The sequence below is a fragment of the Tubulanus polymorphus genome, chromosome 3, assembly GCF_964204645.1.
Source record: "Tubulanus polymorphus chromosome 3, tnTubPoly1.2, whole genome shotgun sequence".
Classification (NCBI taxonomy): domain Eukaryota; kingdom Metazoa; phylum Nemertea; class Palaeonemertea; order Tubulaniformes; family Tubulanidae; genus Tubulanus; species Tubulanus polymorphus.
Window position 1 is genome coordinate 11,123,916 of NC_134027.1, and position 22,559 is coordinate 11,146,474.

Here is a 22,559-nt window from a genome sequence, read left to right on the forward strand (position 1 = left end):
ATGGCCGCGCCCAGGTTTGGATTAAAAACTGGCCTAATTTGTTTGAATAAATGGCCCAAAATAGCGACAGTTAAAGATATCAAATCCAATTTATTCTTCCCGTTGAGTCAACATATTCGAAAGTTTTCTTTTCGTAAGTTTTGATTTTGTTGTTGTTTTCCCAGAAACAACTAGCTAACCCTGTATTCCCTGTCCGGATTCTTTGCTTGCAAATGCAATCATTATTGGCAATGTAGGCCTACTGACTGTACTTGAATTGAATGAATGAAATATATTTATTTAATAAATTTGTAAAATAAATGGGGTAAAAGTGCAGATCCGCACCTCTTGTGATTGACGCAATCTGCTGAATGACAATCCAGGCTAAAATCTCTATACTCTCTCTAGTGAAGATATCTTAAAATTAGCCATTGACAATGTACTGAATTGCTGATGACATTTTGAATCTTAAACAATGATATTTAAGTAATTGATTGAACCGTTTACGCAGAGAGGTGCGGATCTGCACTTTTACCAATAAATGGTTACAATACTTACAAAAACATTAAATGAAATTACAATATGCGTATACATACATGTCTAGATTACCCATTGTGATACGCAGTGGTATTGGTGATGTAAAACATAAAAGATAATTAAACATATTAAATAGTACGAAGTATTGAATAGTACGGAAAATTGAAAATCAATAGTACCAGTGGCGTTGGAAGTGCACCGCGGCAATAATTTACTGAATGACGGTTTTTTTTCTTTGAATACCACATTTTTGAAGAAATAAAGTAAATTCGCCGCGGCAATATTTAGAACCTGTCCAAAATTGGCATTTGGCCGCGGCAATCAAAAATTGCTTCCAACGCCCCTGAGTACGAAGGAAATTCCTAAGGTGTTCTCTTCTAACACCCCTCCCCCATGATCTGTGTCTGACAATAAATACCCAAAGGAGTTTTTTAATACGGTACGTACTGCCTGATATGACAATCAATTTAATTCAATTTTTTTTTTCAATAAATTTCAGATACGGTAGATAGATGTCACGCATTTGAAGCTAGAGATGTCAAAGTCACTCCTCCGAAAGGACCTTTGAATTTGGACACTCATGCTGCTGTGAAACATTTAGAATATTCTGGTAAAAAACCGTACATTAACTCATTAAGCTTATTGATTTAAGAAGATAGTATTAATTCTTGAACTTCAATAATTCATTTAAATGAAATGATCAGGTTTTACAACTCAACAAGCTGAAGGGTTGGTGCGACTTATTGTGGAAATTGTGAGTTCATCTGCAGATTCTACAAGACATAATCTAGTCACTAAAGAGCAACAGGTATCATTTTGTTGATCTTATATTAGATTGATCATTGTGCATATGGTAGCCCATCTTTAATTAATCAGTTACCTGTCTATGGTTTTAGTTTCAAGAAGGGTTAGGTAACAAACTAATCTTGAATGGGAATCAGGATTTTATAGACCTTGACAACTCCTAACTCAAATATTGAATTATTACTTCAAATTGTTGATCATGAATGAATCAATATTTAATAATCTGAGTTAGATTATGTCCTAACTTAAACAAAATCTTTTAGTTAGCATAGTTTAAACTGATTATTCAAAGTGAATTGAGTTTAACCTTCCCTTCTTGGACTTAAGTCTACAGGGGCGGATTAAGGGGGCGATCTCGGGGGTGGGGAAGGGTGTCTGGACCCCTGCCTTCCCATTGAGGTTGCCCTTTTCATCAAGTCAAAGATCATCAAAACATGTAAATTTAACACTCACACTTTCGGAAATTGCATATTTTTGGATTTTTTGCTAAAAAAACATCTAACGATGAGGGTGGGACCCTGATTGTGGCCTATGAAATGGTTGCTTTCATCTGAAAAAATGCCTCAGAAAAAAATTCTTCTCGACCACGGCCTCCCAAATTTCCTAGATCTGCCCCTGGTCAAACTAATCTATGAAATCAGGTCCTGTATCGGTATATATTTTACTTCCAGGAGATTGTCGTTCAACAGTTGATGGCCAACTTAGAATCCGTGAAAAAAGACATGATTATACTAGAGAAGAGTGAATTCCAAGCACTCCGGAATGAGACTGATGTATGAACTGGTAGCTCAAGATAAAAACCTCTTTAGTCATGTCAACGATCAGACCAAAACTAATAGTTTCATATCTTTGCTTCCTACATGTTACAGGGGTGGATCCAGGGCCTAATTTTGAAAAATGTGATTACTGTATATTTTTTCACCAGGTGTTGAATATTGAAATTGTCAGAGCATTTCACCAAGTGGGCGCTGTGTCCCTGGGCCACTAGTTTCTATATGCTGTAATTTCTCTTACCTTTCACTGATCCTACTGATATTGCCAATGAAAGTCACCAAATTCGAGACTTGGCCAATGATCTGACTTTGGCATGGTTCATTGTATATTATTCGTCGAGAGATTTCTTAATTATTAATCATGAATTGACAATACATCCTCAAAAAATGAAAACCAAATGTAAATATTTTTGTAGCGACTATTCAGTGAAATCAGACATCTGCGAGCTGCAGTTGATGATGACCTGTCTAAACTCAGCAGTGGTATGAGATTAGATATTAACTTAGAAAAAGCTAGAAGCATCGAAGAGGTGAGTTCTGTGTGCTTACATATTATTAACTTTCCTCAGGGTCGCTACAGATCGGCCATTCCTGGATATAAGGCCGGGCTAGTTTTTTCAAGTACATGACTAGTTTAAAACGAAAAAATTTCAAGGAAGCATCTGGTGTCACTTAAATATCCCAATTACTGTAGACTTCTATATCTGTACCTTTTATCTCGGTAAACCATTAATTTGGTGGTCTTGTACATAAATATTTATCCTCTACATTACTTAGGTCGGTTTTCTAAGTCATCAAACACCTTAATGGGGTAAAAAGATCCTGGTCCCAAATATACCAAGTCATGGGTAGTCTACTAAAAATATTTCTAATTGCCTATTTCTCAAAATTGGAGGAGTTTCGAAGGAGTTGCAGGTATTTGGCTCAAATTAAAGGAGTTCCAAGCACCTTTAAAAACATTTTCTATTGAGACGGAGTTTCTAAGGAATCAATGAGTTGTAGGGACCCTACACATTGTTACCCATATGGTACAACCTTGTTACAACAAACTTGATAGGAGCAGGAAATTTGTCTGTAAAAATTCGAGTTTGTCATAACAAAGGTAACACAATTTTATCAAGTTGAAATTGAAACAACTGATTTTTGATTAAATCCTTACGATTTCAGCATCACGACATGAAAGGTAAATACGAACAACTGGATCATCGAATTGATACCGAAATCGCCAATCTACGAACTATGTTCGAAAAATATAGGAACGATATCTTCAAATACGCCGGAGGTATGTCGTATAACCGTTATGATAAATGCAGGTATCGATCTGCTGCCTAGGTCCTCTTCCTCAGACATACAAAATATTATCAACATTCCTCCAAGGGGCTGTTCGGAAATTACCTACCGGGTAACATATTTTTGGGGCAAATTTTGATACCTCCTTCCCCTATGTTACAAGCTGTCACAAATTTTGGCAAACCCTCTATAATATTGTGTAACATTTGAAGCGTAATATTATAGGGGTTCTGCATATTACCGGTAAGCAGTATTATTAGGAAATAGTCCAACTTCACTCATTTTCTAGTTTCACTCCAAAAAGGTTGCTTGAGATTTTTCTACTGAGAAATTCCAACATTTTGTTACACAAAAGATATTGAAACAACCCCTCCTCTTGTAGTAATCTGTAACAAACTTGATCTTTGAGTGTCTGTTCAGGATATGTCATTATTATACATGCACTTGTGGCGATCATCCAAAATTAACACTTCAATAGTGAATGTCTTGTGGGATTGTTTCCAGGCCATATTGAATGCTTTTGTTTTGATTACCAGTATGACCTTCAGTGCATATCGAGAATATCTTTGACTATTACTTTATTTTCAGGTACACTTGTATCCTGCGTGACTATAACACTGGGTTTCTATCGACTGTGGTCTTGATGTATGCTGATTATTAAGTATAGGAAAATGAGCGTGTGTTTTTAATGTGATTTAACTGAAGTATTACTCGAGAGAGATCTTTCTGAAAATCAATTGTTAAAAGGTTTCTGGGGCCAGTTGCTCAAAGTTGGTTATCGATAACCTGGAGCGGATGAATACCGTAGTAACAATGAACTTTCAGTTGTCACTTTGTCAACTATCCGCTGGTTAACTCAAACTATTTTATGAGCAAATGACCTCAGATAAATCGATATATTATGTTTTGCTTCTTCCTAAACTCTAGTCCTCATATATATAAGTGATTAATATTTACCTCAATTGCAAAATTATATAGAAAAGTCCATTCGTTTCAAATAATTTGGGACCAATGAAACTGCCGTTGTAATATCTGATTGGAATTGTGCGGGGTTCCTGTTGTAACTTGGGTTACATTCGGAGATATATTTCGTTCCAATTTATAGTTAGACTTCTTTATGCGAGGTATCCATTCAGTCTTGCTGGTCTTCTTTTCAAATTTCCCATATTATGTGGTATTGGTATTCCATTTGCTAGTTCATTATATACTTTGAAAAAATGCCTGAGGTGAAGTCCTGGTCACTAGCAGACTCGGCTTTATATATTTTATATTTCATTTTATCAATTCCCTGCCGTTCTTATAATGTAGTAGTAGAATGTATAGGTTGTTTGGTCGGGGAGAGAATCCCACAATGATAATAAAAAGTCCGAAAATGAAACTTCGAGATAGTAGTTTATTTCAACGTTTCGACTATATCCTAATAGTCATCTTCAGGAATAATTATTCATTATTCCTGAAGATGACTATTAGGATATAGTCGAAACGTTGAAATAAACTACTATCTCGAAGTTTCATTTTCGGACTTTTTATTATCATTGTGGGATTCTCTCCTCATCGCGTCAACACGGATATTGTGTTCTACCTATCGTGAGGTTGTTTGGTCCTTTACAACAATTGAATTTTGTCGTATCTTTTCAAAAATCCATCAAGATCAGTTACTAAGTTCAAAGAGACTAAATTCCTATCAATAAGAATTAAACCAGTAATTGAACAATTGTTAAACTCTATATTCATTAATCGATAATATTTGTACATATATCACAGTCTCAATAAATAGTATAGATATGAATATATCGTCTGTATATTGTATTTGGGTATGATTAAGATATGGGGGTAAAACAATTATCTTCATCACTGTCGACTTCTTACAACTGACTCAGTACAGGTCAACTCACATGAACTGCTAAATTGTACGAATAATGTTTTTGGAACCCTTAAAACATCCCTGATTATTATTTTACTTCATTCTGGTCAGCTTTGTGAGATTATTATGGTCCTATAAGGCTACAAAGCTGAGTCTAATGTATGGTTAACATTTGTTAATCATACATTAGACTTAGGAACAGATCCAGGAATTTTGAAAGTGGGGAAGTATACTTGGTGCAAAGTACCTAATGAGGGTTTGGAAAATTTTAATAAGATGGATACATTTTCTGAGCATCTAGAGTGATTCTAGAACCAAATGACCAGCAATAATCTGCCACTGCATGTGTGAGACTTCCATATGCTAGGTTGTCAAAATGTTGTTTTTTTCGCAAAAAAAGGGGTCCGGACCGCTTTGGCCCCCTTCAGAACTGCCCCTGTTACTTCTTAACAAATCAGTAATTCAAACTGTAGTCATCGTCGGCGATATATCGACAATGCAACGCTTGCAAATGTTTGCAACCCATTTCAACAGACTCTAACGCCTTCTGAGTAACGTACGAGCAATAAGAAACATCTAGATGGCGCAAGTGTCGGCAATATTTCGCAATTTCTTCGACGCAATGATCGGTTATTTTGACCAAATTCGAAATGTCGAGTTCGACGATTCGGCGACAGTTATGGATCAGGAATAGCACGCCGTCATTCGTAATTTCTACGCAGTTACTAATCAGAATTTTCTCTAATCGCCGATTATTCGAAGCTAATGAAACCAGACTATCGTCCGTTATACGTTTACACATGCTTAGATCGACGTATTTTAGATCGCTAAATTTCATGGCTTGCGTTACGCCGATGTCGGAAATATTCGGCAAACTTTTCATTTTCAACGTTTCCATATTGACTAGATTCGCCAGAGTATAAATCTTATCGGTTTGCGTTCGGTCGGTTTTCAATTTCTCCACCGCCTCGTAACTCGAAATCGTAATCGAACTGATAGGCAACGGTTTTCGGAACATCGTCGACATATTGTGATCGCGTACGCAGCGACAACCGGTGTGATCGTCTTGATCCTTCGGGCAGTCCGAACCTTCCGCCAGTCCGAGCAAACCGAGATCGGTAACCTTCTTACACCAAGATATGTCGAGATAACGTAAATCGACGAGATGTTCGGAAATCGCGTGCAAACTGCTATCGCTGATATTACTACAGGAATTTACGTCCAAGTATCGAATTTTACCCAAATTTGTACAGATGGAATGAACGGCCTTATCCGTTACGACAGCCGAAGCTCCTATACATAATCGCGTAAGATTCGACAAAGCCGGCGAACTCAAAACCTTTTCGATCGCGCCAGACGTGAACGTCGTCGACGCGATATCGAGATCTCGCAACGACGAAATTTTGGCGATACTTTCGATTCCGTGCGAAATATACTGACACTGTCGTATGTCAAGCGTGCGCAAGTCGCGCAGGTATCGGGCGATCGTTTGAATAACGGTATTACCGATACCCGTACACCTGCTTATGTCGAGAGTCGTTAATTCGGTTTGATTTTTGCAAACGTCGAAAACGGAATTTTCGGATATTTCCCGACAACAATGCAGTTTCAGCGATTTCAGTTTCAACCCGTCGCACTTGGCGATGCTCGAAAGAGCGTCGTCGTTGACGTTGGTTTTGCTTAAATCGAGCGACGTAAGGCGTTTACTTTGGCTTCGCACGAACTGTAAAATGTTCGCGAACGAGAACTGCGTATTGTCGGCGCAGACGCGCGAATCATTGTACGAATTAGTCGTACGGAACGTAACGTGACACGACGAAAGATTCAAACTTTCTAAATTCGGCACGACGGTCACCAAACGGTTGAACGTCGCGTCCGTGATATGTCGTAACGAACTTAGATTCAGCTCACGTAGCTTTTGTAACGAAGATCTCAACGCTTGTAAGTCGGCGTTGCGCTCGAGAACGTTTCCGCTCATGAACAATGTGTTACAACCGTTGAGATCGAGGCTTTCTAAATTGTAACAGCGCGATAGAAAAGACACGAAAGTTCGCTCGGTTATGTCCGTGCCTTCGAACGATAAATGCCGAAGAAACGGACTCAGTTCTCGACACGATTTTAGTAGAATCGTCGTCGAATGCGAAGAATTGTCGATTTGATGAAAACTCAAGTTCGGGATTCGTCGTCTGCCGATCGATTCGATCAGTTCGAGATCGGTCGCTGCGACATGGAACGTTACGTGGCGATTTTTCTGCAAGATCGGATCGAGGGAAGCTTCATACCAGCTTCGATTGACGAGAGAGGCTTCTAAACAATCATTGACCGACAGATATCTCATTATGTGCGTCACAACCTGTAAAATAATTAATGACGCGATAAGATTACGGGGCTCCGCAATGTACTCGGTTTATAGATTTGTTTAGACATCTAATTTATGCGCACTGACAGGATAAATAATCTTCACACATGATATCAAGGTTCATAGTGTCTTATCTCATTTAATGACTTTCAAGGACTGATTTTTTACTCCGATTCTGTGACATAAATGTCATGCTTAAGCCAACGAGATGAGTTTGTAGGTTGTTGATTATAACATTTGATACACAAGCTTTCGCTACTTATGTTTTATTGTAGCTTCATCAGGTGATTCACGCATTCATTCAACTGATGAAGCTACTACATAGGCCTAATACTACGAAATAATTAACCTATGTAATAAGTACTACTTGTCTCATATTTATTCTACACCCGGTTACCACGGCCCCTCTACAAATGCTTAGGCGAAGCCAGGAATCCCAAAATCTACATTTTCCAGGCATTCTTATAATCAGTATATTATATAGGCTGTAACATAGTGAATTTGTATTTTTGACCTGCAGATGATAACTAATGAATGATACCATTCGTGGACCATGACAATGATTTAAGGAATTTAGAGCCCATTCCCATTTCAAACTTTGAACCCTAATTTTGCTTCGGACCGTGCAGGTCACGCCATACTAGTCATGGCAATATCTACAATGATTTAAGGAATTTAGAGCCCATTCCCATTTCAAACTTTGAACCCTAATTTTGCTTCGGACCGTGCAGGTCACGCCATACTAGTCATGGCAATATCTACTAACTGAACTGAAAAGGTGTTTTTAAGAAATTGAATGTGATTCTGTTTAGCTAAATTCGATTGTCAGTAACAGAAAATGATTATCAAATTGAAATGTTTTTCGTAAATGATTCAAATCAATTTAAGGTCACAAAAGCCTAAAGACCCGGCGTCATGGGACCCGGTACAAACTAGAACGGACTTTGCTGCCACCTATAGACATTATTATGCAACACCGTGTATTCGTTTTGACAGCTTACTGTTCACAAACGTATTATTAAAGTTACAATGGGTTAATTCCTATTTGAAAGTTCGTAGATGATTCCAGATGAACTAAAATATCATATGAAACTATTTCCATACCTCGATTGGCAGTGTCAAGCTCATTACAGCGAATATTTCTAAGCTGTCATCTATCGATTGTGTTGATTATTGCGCAGCGACCTTGAGGGTTGAGCGCTTCCCAACAAGATGGCGGCCAGTATTACGATTCCTCGTAAATTACCTCTTCTAATCGTGGCTGACAACGTCTTATTGCCGGGTTCTACCATTCGTTTACCGATTAAACGTTTAAGCAAGTACGTCTTCATATTTTCGATACATAACGTTCGACTGTCATCTTTCACAGTACGTGAAATCATGAGAAAATACCGTTGAATTTTTCCAAGAACAGTGCACTCCAAAAATAAATAACGTACTATTTTTGGTAGCACAGGCTATATTTACGCCGCCGCTAGCTACACTGGCTAGATTTACGACATTTCATTCTGATTGGCTAATCACTTTGTGCATATGATGCATGACTTATAAAATTCGAAGAAAGTGAAGAAATAGGTTTTCAGCATACGGATCGTCGGTCTGAATACCCGTCAGTCGTTATTACCAGTTCCCTTAGTCTGAATACGAGTCGTTGTTACGGTTCCCTACAACAGAAACAACGGCTAGGTACTAGACTACGGTTCCCTATAACCAGTTGTTTGTGGAATGACGGCTAGGTACTAGTTAGTCTAGTACCTAGCCGTTGTTCCTGAAACAACGTCTAGGGCGAAAGTGCTCATATAAGGTTAATTTTCGTCCCTCATTTTGAATGACGAGGCTTTGAGCGTCTATTTCACCCCTTAAAACACCACCAACTTACCTCAAACTGACTGTTCTGTAATCAGATGGTAGTTAACTATTGTTTGTGCATAAATTTGTAACCCTAAGTAGCTTTTGACGATCGTAGTAGCTCAAAACTTTTGACTAGTCGCCTCAAAAAACAGTTGAAGTGAAGCAACATAACAAATATGGCGGCTTTTCGTGGTGCATGATGGGAGTGTAAATTACGGATTCGAACTTAAACTTGGTGCCAATGCAGATATTATTCTTGTTTCAAATTATTAAGGTTAAAATTGACCAAAATTTATGCGTTTTATCAACAAAAAATAACATTTAGAGTAATTTTTGAGAGACATATTGAATTTTCACATTTTATTAATTTAGTATGTATTGGAAATCCCGATAGTGGCAATCAATTCAAATCAAATCAATAAATTCTCCGGTTCGCGATTTAAATCATCAAAAAACTTATTATAAAACACGTTTTCAAAGTCAACAGGGTAACTAATTTATTTATTTTAGTACAAAGGTTTGATTTGACACTAAAATCAGTTGTTGCATTGCAATTAACAGGAGTTAACCTCTATATGATACTTTAGCGTCAGACGTTGTACGGAACCGTAACAACAACTGGTATTCAGACTAGGTACTAGTCGACTAATATATCGCTTGTCTTCCCACTTGAACACTGTGAGGCTTGTTGCAATATCTTGTTTTGTCACTTGAATTAGTGTCTCTTTTGGATACACCAATGTAGTCAGTGTTGTACAGAAATGGGGATGGGGAAACGGGGAATCCAGAGAAGCATTGTATGTTTGCCAACTTTGGAATCTTGATTGATGAGACTAGTAAACGAACAACCAAATTAAGTAGGTTATCTTATTTCAGTTTAAACCTCGTAAAAAGTCGACTACTCGGGCGAAATACATTGAGCAGTACAATTATAGGTGTCATTCCTAAAGAACCGAATAAACATGTAAGCTTAAAAGTTAGTTGTTCATCGATAAAATTACACTATAAGATATCGGTTAGCCTGAGCGAATATGTAATGACCATTTCTCGATATGTTGCAGGAAAATGGTGATGGAAATATCTTTCATAAGATCGGCACCGCAGCTGTTGTTGTCCAGGTTACAGGCACTAACTGGCCGACGCCGAACTACACAGTACTCATTACGGGAATCTGTAGATTCAAGATTGAGGAAATACTTCAAGAAATGCCGTATCCAATTGCTATGGTTACACAGTTAGAACAGCTTGCGGTGGCAGATGAAATAGGTGTGTGCCCATCTTATCCCAAAGTGTTTCTTAAGAAGCAGATCACCCCCTAGTCATTTGAAGAAATGCCTATCAATCTTATATTTTTCACTTAAAGATGAACAAATAAAGTTGGACCCAGAATTAGGTGTCGTTGCTGAAAATTTTCGTGAACAAGCCTTGAAATTGGTTGACATGTTAGACGTATCTATTCCTGTTGTAGCCAAATTGAAGGTAAAAAAAGGAAAAATGGAAGATAATGTATAACGTAGTTAAAAGATTTTTCATATTGGGCCTAATTGTTTATTTTTTTTTGTAATTAAGTAGATTTTACTTATTTACTTCTTACAATAAGTATGAATATTTATGAAAATTCCACATAAGAAACTGTTAGAAATCCAAATGGATAATCTTACACTGGGTCACAGCAGGCTACAGTTACTGAGGAAATCAAGGATTCCCTTGTGGCAAGCAAGGACCTGTCTGGGTCACTACACATGTAGTTCCCAGTCTTCCATGCATCAATTTCTTTTACATTTCATTAGGAAAATCGATTAATTTTTTCTCCCAAAGAAACTCCTGATCAATGAAAACTTTATGCACTGAGAGTAAAGAATTTGCTAGAATCTAAAAATCTAGCGAGTTCAAAGTTGATTGATAGCGAACTAATTTTGACTACGGTACATAAAACTGATTTCTGGTGGTATTATTTTTCAGAAAATGCTGGATGATATTCCAAATCACCAGTTACCGGATGTCTGCGCATCGATTGTGAAAGCATCAGTGACTGAAAGAATACAGATTCTCGACGCAATTGACCTGCGAGAAAGATACACTAAAGCGCTTCCATTACTTATGAGGCAAATCGAGGTAGTTAACAATCTCGCATCATTGCCTAATTTGAGGGTGAAATTAAGAAATGCAGGTATCTATGGACCTTCCAATGTTCACCAAGAGTGGTGACAAAATGTCTTGCGGTGGACCCAAGGAGTCTTCTGCGAGACCCTCAAACCTCGAGGGCCAATTTAAATGTAAAGGAAAAAATTATGTCTTGACATATTTTTTTTGGACAAAATTGTGCCCTTTTCAATCAGGATTTAAAGATCCTGTTTGGAAAGGGCACAAGTTAGTCAAAAAGTTCTGCAAAACAGGCACAATTTTATTGGAAATTCTGAAAAAGGGTCACAAGGCACCTGCCAGAATTCCCTTAAGTTTTTTTCCATAAAAGTATTTAGTTATACCATTTTTTTCACTATCCACTCTGGATAACTGGTATTTTTAGTCTGTTTTTGATTAAAGATGTCCTGGGTTAAATCTTAAACCATCTGAACACCGTTATTAAAAAGACTGGGAGAACGGTGATGAAAGTGTTGTACCATTATTAAAAAGACTGGAAGAACGGTGATGAAAGTGTTGATCGTCTGACATGATGGGTCCAGGGCTGCAGAATTTGCAATATCGTGTTATATCTAAATTAGATGATACACCAGAAAAAATCTTGAATATCCGAATTGAAATTACTTTCATCATTATTTTATTTCAGGGGATGAAACTTTTGCGAAATGCGAAAAGAAGCAGTTTCGAAATCATACCACGGCGCAAGGAAAATAATATACGCCGATTTTTAAAACAACGACCGAAGATGCATGGATATGATGATGACGATGAAAATGATGATGAAATCGATGAAATTCAAGAAATTGAGCAAAAGATAAAGTAAAAACAAGATTGACACAAATAACACGGTTGAAATAATCGTTTTTAAGCAGCTATTGTCGTCACTTTTCATCTGTTCATCCTTCCGTACAGTCTTGTTATTTTGGTTTATATATGTATATACCCGCGATCAAAAATTCGTAAAGACTTGTCTTTATGATACATCTACGATACAAATCAAGATGGCTGACGTGTGGCCATTGTTTGGCAGAATCAGCACTTTTGCATACTATTATTAAAGTTTTCATGGAAAATTTTGAAGAGGCTTTGATCAGTCCAGGGGATGAAGAATATTGATATTGTCAGATAGTAGTGCATTCCCGACCACTTCTGCTGTGGGCATGGTGTCCCTCGACTTGCATCGTTGCGAGCAAGATCAGGCCAATCAGAATCAAGGTCTGGCAGCGTTATTGCTAAAATAGACCTCCGTTGTCAAGTATACCATCAGTTTTTTCAGTGAGCATTGTTTCCCCAATCCCTGATAACATGTTTTTCAATCTCTTATAAGGTCAGTTAAAATGCCTGATAACGCAATGAAGACTGCTATGAAAGAATTTAAAAGACTGAAGACGATGCCATCACAAATGCCTGAGCACGCGATGTTAAGGTAAGAAGTTTGAAGATGTTTTCTAGTTCAGGACTACAGGTATTCATGTATTGGATGTTATCTAACAATGTATTGTTGAAAATTGCAGAAATTATTTGGAATTGATGGTCGATCTTCCGTGGGGTAAAAGCACTGAAGACCATCTGGATATTGAACAAGCAAGGTAAATTTTCATCTTAACGATACTGTTAAATTTCCAATGTTTTGGGCAGTTATTATGTTAATAGATTTTTATTGATTATTAATCAAATTTCAGGACTGATTTAGACGATGATCATTTCGGTTTGGAGAAGTTAAAACGTAGGGTGTTGGAATTTCTGGCAGTTAAACAACTGAAGAACAGTTTGAAAGGTCCGATTTTATGTTTCGTCGGTCCACCTGGTGTAGGCAAAACAAGCGTCGGCCGTTCAGTGGCTAGAACTCTTGGTCGGCAGTTCCATAGGTACAATATGATCCATATAGGCTCGTGTGCTTGCTGAGAAAAGCAGTGATTGTTGACTTTGTTTGATTATAGGATTGCTTTAGGAGGTGTTTATGACCAGTCGGATATTCGCGGACATCGTAGAACGTATATAGGCTCGATGCCCGGTCGTGTTATACAAGGTTTAAGGACGGTCGGAGTTAATAATCCTGTCTTCCTGCTGGATGAAGTCGACAAATTGGTAAATTCCATTGTACTAAACTACATTATCTTATCAACTATTATTTTCTTTAATGTATATTTCCATATATCATAGAAATGTCATTAAATTGTATCCAGTGTGCTTTAGGCTATTGGATTGACATTTTCATTATCTTAACTACAGGGGTAGTGATAAAATATATCCATAGGCCTATCCGGTAATTAACTTTTTCCTCGCTTGAAAGTGAATGTTCACTTACCCAGTTTAGGAGGTATCTAGCTTGTTCTGCTCGTATGAATGCTATGTCACCATTCTTCCAATTTTTGATCGTTCGAACGCATGTGTTCAGATGTTCACCTGACAATAGGGTCTTACTAAAACTATCCACTACTAAAACGAAGACCAAAGATCTATGCCCCCCTGAAAATGTAATGGGGGGGGGCATATCTACATTTAATCGATTCCGACAGTGAGCCCAGAATTTAATATGCACGATGCGTAAAGATGATCAGTTCTCGGTGGTGCACAGGTCTTTGTTTTGATACCGTAGTGCATAATTTTAGTGATGCCGGTGCAAGCGATGTTGTTAAATCTATGCACTACTTATCGTGTGAAATCTTCAGGGGGTGCAAAGGTCTTTGTTTTCGTATTGCAAGTATTGCGTAGTGTGTAGGTCATTGGTCTTCATTTTAGTGATGCGTAGTTTCAGTAATGCACCCTGAGAGTGAGACCTTTCTATTCAAAATTGCAATTACAAATCGTTGACAACACCAGACAATTGCCACATTTTAAAAAAGTGACAGTTGAGAATGTTGATCTGTGAGACATGGTTCTGAGCTGATATTGACGGATACTATAATATTTTTCTATTATCAAAAACAGAGTCGTGGGCTACACGGTGATCCAGCTGCAGCTCTACTGGAAGTATTAGACCCAGAACAGAACCACAGCTTCACTGACCAGTATCCTTTGTAGTAGTCTAGTATCTAGTTGTTGTTCCCCGAACAACATCGAAATTTTAAATGAACCATTGTTTAAGTTTAGGTTATTGAAAATAATCCTATTTAAGATTTGTCCTTTTGCAAAGGGAAGTGCCACTTTTCATGGTGTAAAAATGAAATCGAAATGCCCCTCAAAAATGCTTGGCACAGGCCTGGACTCTGGCTGTAGTGCAAACAACAGGGGGACTCAATTATTCCAGAATGCATTCTGCTCAATCTCGGGGATTTTCCTTCACGAGTCGGTAGCTATTTGAATGTCCCGTTCGATTTATCGCAAGTGTTATTCATCGCTACGGCGAATACGACGTCGACGATACCGCCGGCGTTGTTAGATCGGATGGAGGTGATCGAAATAATGGGATACACGCAGGAAGAGAAAGTTCACATCGCTTCTCGTTATCTCGTGCCGAAACAACTCGAAAAACACGGCCTCACATCGGAACATCTGGAAATACCCAATGAGATGATATTACAAATAAGTATGTACAAAAATGAGCCATACCTCTGTTTCTAACTCTAGTTAACGCTTTACCCAGCAATTATGTGCCGGTACTCAGAAAATCTTAGATTTTTATGAGTTAAATCATTGGACATGGACTGATTTTAACTCGTTACAATCTATTGAAATGTTATACAAATGTATTTACTCTTTGAGTTACAGGGTGGCCAATGACTGACCTGGAAAACTCAGGGAATCAGAAAAATCTAGAAAAAAATTGGGGAAAACTCCGGGAATTTGACAAATTTTGCACAAAAAAACCTGGAAAACCTGGGATTTCGATGTGATTGACTGCTCGTTTCATTATTAGTATGAGATTCATAGAATATGAATGAATTGTAACAAGAAATTTGTCGGATTCACTCTCAGGGAATTTTCTGTTATAACTTGGAAAAATCAGGGAAAACTCGGGGAACTTAGAAATCGGCTGAAAGTGGCCACCCTGTGAGAGAAAAATTCCACGTGAATCAAACTGTGATACTGGATCAGGATGATTTGTATTGTTGTTTTTAGTTTCTAAGCATACCCGTGAGGCTGGCGTTAGAGATCTCGAACGTCAGTTAGCTGCTGTCTGTCGGGCCGTTGCTGTGCGAGTTGCCAAAACGTCCAGTAAAAACCCTAAGTTAAGTGACATTGATGACGATGCTTCTGGTGATGATGCTGCTGCAATAACATCTGATCACCATCACAGCTTGCCATTGATAATTGATGAACCGATGCTAGATGAATTTTTGGGGGTATGTTTATTTCCATTAATGCAGGTATCAATCAGCAGCCTGGACTCGGATATTCAACACTTAGGCCTAGTTACCATTCTTTTGACCTTTATCATCCAAACTTAATATGTACTGTATTTAGGACCTCTAAAGTCATTTTTCATTGAAATTGAACTAACAGATGGAAAATGGTTTGTCTGGAACATCTGAAGTCGTTCCAGGCTGCTTATTGATAAATGCAATCTAAGATTCAGAAATAGGAAAAGATTTTTCAATCAAAATATTTGCTTGATGAATATCTTTTCAGTGCAGGAAATATGAAATTGATACAGTGGGTAGACTGAATCAACCGGGTGTTTGTATTGGTCTTGCTTGGACATCATTCGGCGGTGAGATTATGTATATCGAAGCTTCTCGAATGGATGGAGAAGGCAAAGTGAAATTCACCGGAAAGTTGGGTGACGTGATGAAAGAGTCGGCTTCGTTAGCGCTGAGTTGGGTGCGCAGTAACGCTAGACTGGTAAATTGATCGTCAAAGTTAGATGTTTTCCTTCATTATATTTTCGATGAATATTGTTTAGTATTCTTTGATATGTTCTACATTTCAGCTTTATATTCAAGATGCGTCGCAGCTGATGAAAACAGATCTCCACATTCACTTCCCAGCCGGAGCGGTCCCGAAAGATGGCCCGTCCGCCGGAGTTGCCATAGTTACTGTATTAGTGTCTTTGTTTACGGGACAATGCGTACGCTCCGATACGGCTATGACGGGTGAAATAACGTTACGCGGTTTAGTGTTACCCGTTGGTGGAATAAAGGAGAAGGTTTTAGCGGCTTACAGAACCGGAATTCACCGAGTTATTTTACCGAAGAAAAACAAAAAAGACCTCTGGGAAATCCCGCAATATGTTCAGGTAAACTTGTCAGTATTCAGTGAAGTCCATTATAATGCCATCCTTTTTAATGCCATCGCTGACTTAACGCCAACATTTTTCTTGGTGTTTTCTTTTTGTTATTCTTGGTCCCAAAAGTGGCAATATAAAGGACGTTTCGTGTATTGCTTTCCAATTGTATGTATTGCTCTCTTCTGATGCTATCACATTTATGATTTCAGGATAAAATGAAATTCGTATTCGCAAGTTGTTTGGAAGATGTGTTGGATGCAGCATTTGATGGAGGCTTTCCTCCAATGATGCCGGAAAAGTTAAATTCACTCGTAACCAGCAAATTGTGAAATGAATGTTCAGTTATAACTCTTTATAATACCAGCCATCAAATGTGACTCAACCGTCAATAGGCAAGTCTCCTCCAGGTGTAGGTGCGCGAAGCTGCTGCAAATGTATTCTGATCGTATCTGCTTATGTTGTATTTCTGAGCTCGTTACCCTAGAATTATAAATCGGTTACCTGGCTAATTCAAAATCTAAGAAAATACCAATCGTCAACCTCTGAAATACCTTACCTTACTTCATCAAATGGGCCAAAACAATCCAGTTTATTGTAGAATTGTTCTAATTTAATTTTGTTGTATCAAATATTTCCTATGATGTCTATATAGCAAGTGTGCAGCATTATAATGGGCTATAACAGTAGACTGCCAGACTTGCGTCTTGCAGGACGAATCAATTTTCTCATGTGGGAATGTGAATTGCAGTGGCAGTCCATTTAGAAACTTTATCCGGAGCTTGTGATATTCATAGGCTCACCAATCGGAGTGTAGTGAACATGCATTCAGATGCAAGATGATCTCAGAACGTTAGTGCGACAAATGCAACTTAAAACTTTCTGTGAACAGCTTCTTCTTTCCCTGGATAGAAAGCAAGTGTAAGGCAATTTGGTGGTACTATAATGAGCTTGGACGTGAATACCCGTCAGTTTGTTGATTTAGTTTATCATTATGGTGCTTTATCTAATTTTACCATTGCATTAATAAGCTATGGCAGTATGTGATCTCCTTAAGTAGCCATCATACTGTGAGATCTAAAGCTTACCTTCAAATGATGGGGAAGGATAAAAGAAAATATACATTTTACTTTGAATGCGATTACGGAAGATTTATTTACAATTTTACAAAAAAAAAAATTATCACAGAACAGAAATTGTATACATAATTTATTCGATCATCAAAAACAATGTAAATAAGACAAATAAACGTTGATTAATTCACGCGCTATGTAACTGTTGGTTTGTATTGGACGGACGACGTTGTTATGACCATTGTTGGAAGCCACCTCCGGCAGATGTGGCCATTCTCATTTGGCCCCAAGTCTTTTTGTGTGTCTTCAGCGCCATCTATAAGTGGAGAGAGACAAAAGAATTGATGCAGTTGTAAAGATTGAAGGAACAAACCAAAGGCGAATTTATCATCCCAATCAAAATGGAAACTGACTTAAATCAATAAGGCTTTACTCTGCAGTCAACCCTCGATATACCCCCCTCCCATATACCCATACTCCCGTATATCGGGGGGCTGACTGTATTTAAAGTTTGTGGATGATGCCATATTGAATTGACCGATCACCAGAACTGGACCAAACTATGGTGGAGCCTTGTTACAACAGACTTCAGGGACCAGAAAAATGTTCAGTTGGTTCGTTATATACAGTATGACAATATCAAAATTGTCCTATTCTGGACAAAATTCTAGGTTTGTAATAACCGAAAAAATCGTTTTATCCCAGGTCGTTATGACGAGGCCCCAAACGAATCACAGACTTAAAGTTTCAGAGTTATTGAAAATATGTAATCCTTACGCAGGCTATTTCAACTTTTCGTTCCCAACTTTTGACTTTCTTCTGTATTTCGTATAAGTCGGCCTTCTCTTGTACATATTCCATCACTTCCGGTACGCGATAGTCTGCTAACTGTTGACGTAATTTGCGGTTTATCTTTTCAGCTTTCGTTCTTTCCTGCATACGAGAAAAGTAGTGGCTTTCTCAATCTAAGTCAGCTCGTTATTGGCTACAGCATTCATATCGATAACCTTTACTAGCATATGCTTTTCATTTCTAATCGAAAACTACAAACCTCCTCAACTTGATCTGTTTCTGCATCAATTCGTGATGATAATTCATTACGCGATTCGATATCAGCTTTCAGACGATTCGATTCCATTGTCAATAAATGTAACTTTTTCTGAAATTTTTAAATCACAACTTTCAGATTTACCATTCATCCACCCCCTCAGATATACAACCCACCATCATTCTTATAAGTTCTAGATACCAGATACAGCCGAAGTCTGTTATAACCCCAATCTTTTTAACGCCAGTTCTCACTTTATGCCACCATTTTTCACAGAACAAATTTGCTCAATATAGCTCAAATTCAATGAAAATATTCTTTACAGCGCCATGTTTTTCGTTCGTCCCGATGGTGGCATTATGAAGGACTTTTACTGCATTTCGCATTGTTCAGGGCCCATCTCAAGACTGGGTGAAAATGAACTTACAAATGGACTACAGCCAGGAATTCGATTATACATGGTAAATGCTTGAGGGGTGAATCCAAAGTACAGAATGATACCTGAATCACAACTAGTCCGTAACTCACAGATTACCTACCTTGTACATATTGAGAACCTGAAGCGTGTTTCCGGCCATCAATTTCAGTCGTAATAAATCCTGATTTCTTTCGTCGATTTTCTCCAGATACTGACTGTTCTCGATTTTCAACTGATTAAAGTCGACTTCATGTAAAACTTCGCCCATTTCTTCTTTCTGCAATTGTTCGAAACGATTTCCAATTTTGGTAAAATCTTCAAGAGGTAGGTACACGTGTAATGTACCTGTTTTTTGAATGATCGGATTTAGGCCTACCTGTTTCAACTGCATATGCAGTTTTTTCTTTTGAACTTTCAGAGTTGAATTTTTCAGACGCAATTTTTCGATGAGCGTGTCCTGTAATGAATAAATGCTCACATTTCAATTAACGATTTTAGATATAAAAACACAAGCGTTTGCAATAGCAAATATATTTATAAATCCAAAATAAGACATGATTTTGGAGAGGAACATAAGAGTTCTTAGCCCTTTCGCTGCAAACACCCACTAATCTACACACCCTAATAGCCTAAAGCGTTGCAATTTTGCAGCATGACTGTTACCACAACCACACTACAGTGAAATTTTCTAAATCTTTTCCAGCAATAAGGCGTATTGGGGAAACTGTCAGCATTGAAAGGGTTAATCAAATACTGCTAACAATTCATGCTTAATTTCTTTAACTCTTTTATGGTAAGTTAATTATGTAATTTATGGTAAGTTAATTATGTAAAGAGGCTCCGAGACCATGATCAACCAAACAACACATTCTGTAACTCACCCGCGATCGTAATTTATCCTCGAAATAACGCACAACTCGTTCAGCGATGACCTTCGCTGTTCGAGCATTGACGGCTCCTTTCACGATGTCTCTTTCGAATTCATACGACGATTTCTTAGTTTCTGCTAGACGCATGTCACTTTCTTCCATTATTGCCTAACAACGAAGGAAAAGATGAAATAGGTAAGATCCCCATTGAGATTTATCTCATTAATATTGATCTATTATAGGCTGATCCAGATACTATTCAGGGGTGGACCACAATCGATAGGGTATTACTCAGATATAGGATGCAGGGAAATCATACTACGTAGTTTTGCATAATCCATTTGTTTGTTTGGCTTAACTTGTTGTTTGCTTGGATCTTAGTTTCCCAAGACTAACCCTATTGGATTATTCATTTAACCTCACGACGGCACGGCCTTTGAAGTGTTGCCTGCACACACTGTAAGCAGCCAGCAGGATTCGAACCCCACATTTACGGCACTGTTTTCATATTGGAGGACCTCAATTTTCTCAAAGGAATTTCAGAAGGATAGACCACGCCTGTAAATCAGTTTAAACACCCACCCGGTACGTATCTAAAACTTTTTCCGAATCTTCTTTCAATTTTTCGATATCTTCCCGAAGCTCCTCGATTTCACGTTGAGCAATGTCGCATTTTTGTTCGGCCGACAATCGGAGACTTTTATCCATATTGCTGCTTCTGCTCTTGGATCGCTTTCTGCCGACCGCGCGTACATTTTCCATTGTTGAAAGCGACGGCGTCGTGGTGACATGAGTTTGAAATCCGGTCAGGTCTTTCGGCTCGACGCGTTTCAGATATTTCTCAAACATTTGTGTCTCCGCTGCGAGGACTTCATTTGCCCGACTGAAATTAGAAGAACAGATTGATTGTACAGTCGTCATATTGGTCTATTGCTGATTGGGTCACCTATCCACTGTGTGGCGCTGGTGTTATTAAAGAATAGTGTTATGGTTAGGTTATGTACATAGCCATTAGGGATATCTAGAGCGTAGTCGCTCCCCCAATATTCACCCCTCTATATGCCAGAGATTTTTTCTGAGAGTAAGAAAGCAACATCTGTATTTCTCTGGCGCTGACCCTTCTTCCTGATTTCATGCCGTAAACCTGCGCACTCGCTGACTCGGGCTAGCGTGGCAGGGTTTCGTGTCGTGGCTGAGTCAAGTGATGCAATCAGGTTCGAATCCTTGCCGGGCAGGTTTATTTGCCAATAACAATCAGAGACTCAAACCCAGAGATAAGATAGAGAAAAGAATCAATAAAAAAATAGACTGAATTTTTGTTGACTCCTCGACTGATTGATGATAATTTGATTTATTTTGGTCTATGGGTCGGAATAAGAACAAAGGATTTTTCTTCATTTGCTATGTGTATACTTACACAGTTTCCTCGAGTAGAGTGTATAATTGTTCATCGGTAAGATCTTGAAGAGGGTCATCTTGAAGTTCATTAGTGCTCGTATCGACGCTCAGCGTTTCAGACTCGGCCGCCATTTTGATTTACAAACGTTACCAATAGCAACGAAAGACCCGAAATTATCGAAAGAAGTTTTTTAGATCCCCCAATTTCGATATTCTAAATCTCACTCAAATTATAAGTTTATCGAGTTAATTCCACCTCGATGAGATGTTAATGACGCAGATAATGAGCGCTGAACGGGAAATTCGCCTAAAGTAAACCGCCGCGCCATCTGACGGCGACTGTCCGAACCCGATAGAGTGAACGCCATTTTGAATGAAAATCTCTACAACGCCGTAAAATCAAGTTTGAATTTGATGCTTTAGTTCACCTCTCCGATCGAGTAAACAGCCGCGAACCCAAATATTCCATTCCCCGAAACCGTGTGTTGATATCAAACTGAAATTTATTGTTTAATGTGGTCGGAAAAACAGGGTAAATCTTCAGTGAATCATATCGTCGTGAGGCCTGCGTGGAGTTTTTTTGGCGTGGCCGCGGTGGTCGGGCGTTGTGGAAATAAAAACATTTTTTTCTGGGAAAGAATTACCCGTTAACTAGCGCCTACGTTCGATCAATGTGGTGAGGTCATCGGCGACCTTAAGGAATCTGTGGCTTGCTTCATCGTTTGGACGACTGTTCCAAACAGATTTCTCGGTCGGTTTTTCAACAAGCGCTAAAGTGTTTCGAAAGGTGCCCCCCGTTTCCAGCAGGATGCCCCACCCGAGTAGGGCTCGTGTCTATGCTGATGTTAATTCACACCGGGCACGTTCGTACTGGGAATATGAATCCCATGTAGTGGAGTGGGGGTAAGTATTTATATTACCGTTTTATTTTAGGCCTAAGTAGAACCCGTGAAATTAATGGGCGCCTCACAGGTCGTGGCCATCCCC

At 38.5% G+C, this 22,559-nt stretch overlaps 5 protein-coding genes across 7 annotated transcripts in view; 3 read left to right on the forward strand and 2 right to left on the reverse strand.

The window, feature by feature from the left end:
* On the forward strand, window positions 1–5,141 carry LOC141902073 (mitochondrial calcium uniporter regulator 1-like). The gene is made up of 8 exons (XM_074789715.1): window positions 1–133; window positions 1,016–1,126; window positions 1,221–1,324; window positions 1,992–2,093; window positions 2,510–2,623; window positions 3,261–3,375; window positions 3,972–4,706; window positions 4,976–5,141. Exons 1-7 carry the CDS (start codon window positions 1–3, stop codon window positions 4,025–4,027), a joined length of 735 nt encoding a protein of 244 aa, XP_074645816.1. The 3' UTR covers window positions 4,028–4,706; window positions 4,976–5,141.
* Window positions 5,114–8,843, reverse strand: LOC141901562 (uncharacterized). The gene is made up of 2 exons (XM_074788879.1): window positions 8,711–8,843; window positions 5,114–7,600 (listed from the first exon to the last, which is right to left on the reverse strand). The coding sequence occupies exons 1-2, from the start codon at window positions 8,732–8,734 to the stop codon at window positions 5,702–5,704; spliced, it is 1,923 nt and encodes a 640-aa protein (XP_074644980.1). The 5' UTR covers window positions 8,735–8,843; the 3' UTR covers window positions 5,114–5,701.
* On the forward strand, window positions 8,807–19,256 carry LOC141901560 (lon protease homolog 2, peroxisomal-like). Of its 3 annotated transcripts, XR_012618836.1 has the most exons (17): window positions 8,807–8,925; window positions 10,334–10,421; window positions 10,519–10,723; window positions 10,821–10,936; window positions 11,420–11,572; window positions 12,246–12,418; window positions 12,927–13,025; window positions 13,114–13,188; window positions 13,282–13,467; window positions 13,540–13,687; window positions 14,531–14,610; window positions 14,896–15,128; window positions 15,662–15,885; window positions 16,172–16,384; window positions 16,473–16,778; window positions 16,979–17,161; window positions 19,213–19,256. XR_012618836.1 is itself a non-coding variant. In XM_074788878.1 (16 exons), exons 1-16 carry the CDS (start codon window positions 8,819–8,821, stop codon window positions 16,986–16,988), a joined length of 2,424 nt encoding a protein of 807 aa, XP_074644979.1. In that variant the 5' UTR covers window positions 8,807–8,818; the 3' UTR covers window positions 16,989–18,001. The 3 variants fall into 3 exon arrangements, 2 of the variants coding, with proteins under 2 accessions (XP_074644979.1, XP_074644978.1); XM_074788878.1 differs by lacking the exon at window positions 19,213–19,256 and having other exon boundaries at window positions 16,473–16,786; window positions 16,979–18,001; XM_074788877.1 differs by lacking the exon at window positions 19,213–19,256 and having other exon boundaries at window positions 16,979–17,998.
* On the reverse strand, window positions 17,963–21,933 carry LOC141901564 (cilia- and flagella-associated protein 263-like). The gene is made up of 8 exons (XM_074788882.1): window positions 21,592–21,933; window positions 20,757–21,057; window positions 20,187–20,342; window positions 19,682–19,762; window positions 19,427–19,582; window positions 18,891–18,998; window positions 18,617–18,772; window positions 17,963–18,155 (listed from the first exon to the last, which is right to left on the reverse strand). Exons 1-8 carry the CDS (start codon window positions 21,702–21,704, stop codon window positions 18,072–18,074), a joined length of 1,155 nt encoding a protein of 384 aa, XP_074644983.1. The 5' UTR covers window positions 21,705–21,933; the 3' UTR covers window positions 17,963–18,071.
* LOC141901563 (casein kinase II subunit alpha) overlaps window positions 21,839–22,559 on the forward strand; it is an 11,758-nt gene continuing 11,037 nt past the window's right edge. The window contains exon 1 of the mRNA XM_074788880.1: window positions 21,839–22,475. Coding sequence (XP_074644981.1) covers window positions 22,381–22,475 — 95 coding nt within the window. The 5' untranslated portion in view covers window positions 21,839–22,380. The remainder of the gene's footprint in view (window positions 22,476–22,559) is intronic.

Bases quoted from the DNA above. Each gene is read 5' to 3' on its own strand.
- LOC141902073 (XM_074789715.1), top strand. From the start codon at position 1: ATGGCCGCGCCCAGGTTTGGATTAAAAACTGGCCTAATTTGTTTGAAT. The intron at 134-1,015 runs GTAAGTTTTGAT...AATAAATTTCAG, and splicing joins TATTCGAAAGTTTTCTTTTC to ATACGGTAGATAGATGTCAC. The intron at 3,376-3,971 runs GTATGTCGTATA...CTTTATTTTCAG, and splicing joins TATCTTCAAATACGCCGGAG to GTACACTTGTATCCTGCGTG.
- LOC141901562 (XM_074788879.1), bottom strand. From the start codon at position 8,734: ATGAGCTTGACACTGCCAATCGAG. The intron at 7,601-8,710 runs GTATGGAAATAG...ATTATTTTACAG, and splicing joins GCTTGACACTGCCAATCGAG to GTTGTGACGCACATAATGAG.
- LOC141901560 (XM_074788877.1), top strand. From the start codon at position 8,819: ATGGCGGCCAGTATTACGATTCCTCGTAAATTACCTCTTCTAATCGTG. The intron at 13,189-13,281 runs GTAAATTTTCAT...ATCAAATTTCAG, and splicing joins CTGGATATTGAACAAGCAAG to GACTGATTTAGACGATGATC. The intron at 15,129-15,661 runs GTATGTACAAAA...TGTTGTTTTTAG, and splicing joins TGAGATGATATTACAAATAA to TTTCTAAGCATACCCGTGAG.
- LOC141901564 (XM_074788882.1), bottom strand. From the start codon at position 21,704: ATGGCGGCCGAGTCTGAAACGCTGAGCGTCGATACGAGCACTAATGAA. The intron at 20,343-20,756 runs GTGGGTGTTTAA...CTTCGTTGTTAG, and splicing joins AAGTTTTAGATACGTACCGG to GCAATAATGGAAGAAAGTGA. The intron at 18,773-18,890 runs GTTTGTAGTTTT...TCTCGTATGCAG, and splicing joins AAACAGATCAAGTTGAGGAG to GAAAGAACGAAAGCTGAAAA.